We start from the raw sequence: 2,905 nt of genomic DNA, 5'->3' as shown, positions 1-2,905 counted from the left end.
CGGCGGCTCGACAGCGGCACCCCAGGTAGAGCGCTGCCCTCTTTCGGAGCCCCGGCGCCCCCCGCCGCCCCGGGCTTCGGAACTTGTGGGCTCTGTCGGGCCGCCTTTAATTTATAATGTATTTCGTTTCCCACAGAATGAGAAGGGACGCGCCGCAGTGCCACTGGGAACTGGCTTTCGAGTGAAGTAGGAGTCTCCGGCCGTCCGCCTGCACCCAGCCGCTCGGCGCCGCGGCCGCTCAGCCAGTGCTATGGCCGGATCCGGCGCGTGGAAGCGCCTCAAATCAATGCTGAGGAAGGATGATGCGCCGCTGTTCTTAAATGACACCAGCGCCTTTGACTTCTCGGACGAGGTGGGCGACGAGGGGCTTTCTCGGTTTAACAAACTTCGAGTTGTGGTGGCCGACGATGGTTCCGAAGCCCCGGAAAGGCCTGCTAACGGGGCGCACTCGGCCCTCCAGGCCGACGATGACTCCTTGCTGGACCAGGACTTACCTTTGACCAACAGTCAGCTGAGTTTGAAGGCGGACCCCTGTGACAACTGCAGCAAGCAGAGAGAGTTGTTGAAGCAGAGAAAGGTGAAAACCAGATTGACCATTGCTGCCGTTCTTTACTTGCTTTTCATGATTGGAGAGCTTGTAGGTGAGTTGTGTTGCCAACTCACTTTCCACTTACCTTGCCTACTGCTTTGGGGTTTAAACTTGCTTTTTAGGAAGCTTGTTATTTATCGAGATACTGATCTGGTGATGTGCCGAGGCCTCACAAACTGCAGATCAGCCTAGGTACAACATAAACTTCCAAAGATAACTTTGACATTTCTTCTAGTTCTCTGAACACCATGTCATCTACTGTAAAGTTAAGGACATTATCTTCATTATATATCATGTAACTTCCTGTTTCAGAAAAAAAAATCTGATAAAACACTAGGTTAATTTTTGCAGCGTTTAAAATAGCAAATGATTCTAAAATTACTTAGAAAAATAACATTTTACAGTGTGAAGGGACCTTACTGAACACCTGCTCCACCTTTTTTAAGAGATCTGAGGGCACAGAAGTTAAATAGACTATGAGGACACTTAAGTAAGTGAAGATCTGCCATCCCATTGTCTTGATTTTTTTTCCCTCTGCCATTGAATTTAGTGGTTGTTTACTATTTCCTTTTGTATTTATATCCAGGAAATTTGCATACCTAAATACTACTAACTAACCTCAAAGTTTTTCATTTTAAGGAGGATCTGAAAGCCAGACGTCTTCCCCAGGTTTTATGATTTTGGTTTTTTCACTTTTTAATTATTCAAGTAATGCAGTTTTACTATAAAATACATTCTCCATTTAGAGATTAATTTCAGAGTCACATTAGTATAACTGCTAACTTCTCTAAGTGATAATTGATAAAGTTACATTAAAGAAAGGAGATTATTCTCCTGTGTTCTCCTTTTTTATATTTTGCCACGCCCTAGGGCTTCTGGGATCCTAGTTCCTGGACCAGGGACTGAACTTCTGAGGTAGTCCAAACCACTGGACTGCCAGGGAATTCCCTCCTGTGTTCTCTTAATGAAGAACCATGATGAGAACAGAGAAAGCCATCTGGATTTAAGATGCTGGCTGGAGGTTATGTGCAGAAAAATTATGTACATTTCCTAAGTCGTTTCATACCACTCCTCCCCAGTGCTCACTTCAGCCTTGCTAACCTTCTTTCTCCCTTTGACTCAGAAAGCTCTTTTCCTGCCCATAACACCTTCAAACTGACTGGCCCCTCTACATCAGTGGCTTTCAAACTTTTTTGATCTCACTGTAGTAAGATACACGCTTAACATAGTAACCTATGTAGGCATGCATGCATACATATGTAAGTATGTTCAGACACATACACATATGTATAAATATATGTATAACTAAAACAAAAGTTGCACATCATGTGATGTGTTCTACTGTTTGTTCAATTATGGTCCAGCCCATAATTGATTTCATGGTCTAGGAATGGGTCACAGCCCGCAATTTGAAAAACACAGCTTTATATGGACTGTCTTTTCCCAAAACATTCTTGGATGACTTCTTGTCATTATGTCTCATCTCAAAAGATACCTCTTAGAAACCTTTCTGACTGCCTATAGGTCTTTTCTCCCCTGTTCCTTCCCCCACTTTAAAAGCCCTCAGACTATCTTGCTTGTATATTCACTTGTTTAGTATCAGTGTCCACTGAAATATAAGCTCAGTTACCAGCACACAGCACAATGACTAGCAAAGAGTATACATTCAATACATTTTTGTTGAATTAATAATTACTGTTTGAGAATTATAAATGTTTACACTGTAAAGAAAGAAGTAGAAGCTGAGATCAGATAAGGTATGCTCTCAGCAGACTGAGTCAATGATGCCCAAATTCACATGAACAGGGAGTCATTCAGTTAATATTGAATATTTGAAGTTAAATCACATTTAATCACAATTTCCCCCTTAAAATTAGAGTTTACACCTATAAAAATTACTAGGATATAATTGCCCTGACATTTTTTAAGTCTCTTACTTGGTAAATGATGTTTTGTGAAAGGTACAATAAGCATTTCTTTTCAAATACTAACTTGATTTTCCAAGTATGAAAATCTTGTCAAACACTGTAGAGATGCTAGTACTTAGAATAGACGTTAACAATATTATTCAGAATGTTACATAGAATTAAATGGTAAACAGTAGAGCATTTATTGCAATGTGTCAAAAGCACTTAGAAATAAAACGTCTTCTATATGAACCGTGAACTTCCTGATGTTCAAGCTGGTTTTAGAAAAGGCAGAGGAACCAGAGATCAAATTGCCAACATCCACTGGATCATGGAAAAAGCAAGAGAGTTCCAGAAAAACATCTATTTCTGCTTTATTGACTATGCCAAAGCCTTTGACTGTGTGGAT

General features: G+C 41.1%; 1 protein-coding gene and 1 pseudogene across 1 annotated transcript in view; both read left to right on the top strand.

The window, feature by feature from the left end:
- LOC104994268 overlaps positions 1-185 on the top strand; it is a 20,248-nt pseudogene extending 20,063 nt beyond the window's left edge.
- Positions 1-2,905, top strand: part of SLC30A4 (solute carrier family 30 (zinc transporter), member 4) — a 30,339-nt gene continuing 27,434 nt past the window's right edge. Inside the window, exons 1-2 of the mRNA XM_010847756.1 lie at positions 1-25; positions 137-641. Of these exons, the coding sequence (XP_010846058.1) occupies positions 251-641 (391 nt within the window). The 5' untranslated portion in view covers positions 1-25; positions 137-250. The remainder of the gene's footprint in view (positions 26-136; positions 642-2,905) is intronic.

This window comes from Bison bison, unplaced genomic scaffold, assembly GCF_000754665.1.
Source record: "Bison bison bison isolate TAMUID 2011002044 unplaced genomic scaffold, Bison_UMD1.0 scf7180017864254, whole genome shotgun sequence".
NCBI classification, from domain to species: Eukaryota; Metazoa; Chordata; class Mammalia; order Artiodactyla; family Bovidae; genus Bison; species Bison bison.
This window is presented reverse-complemented; position numbering and strand designations above follow the sequence as displayed.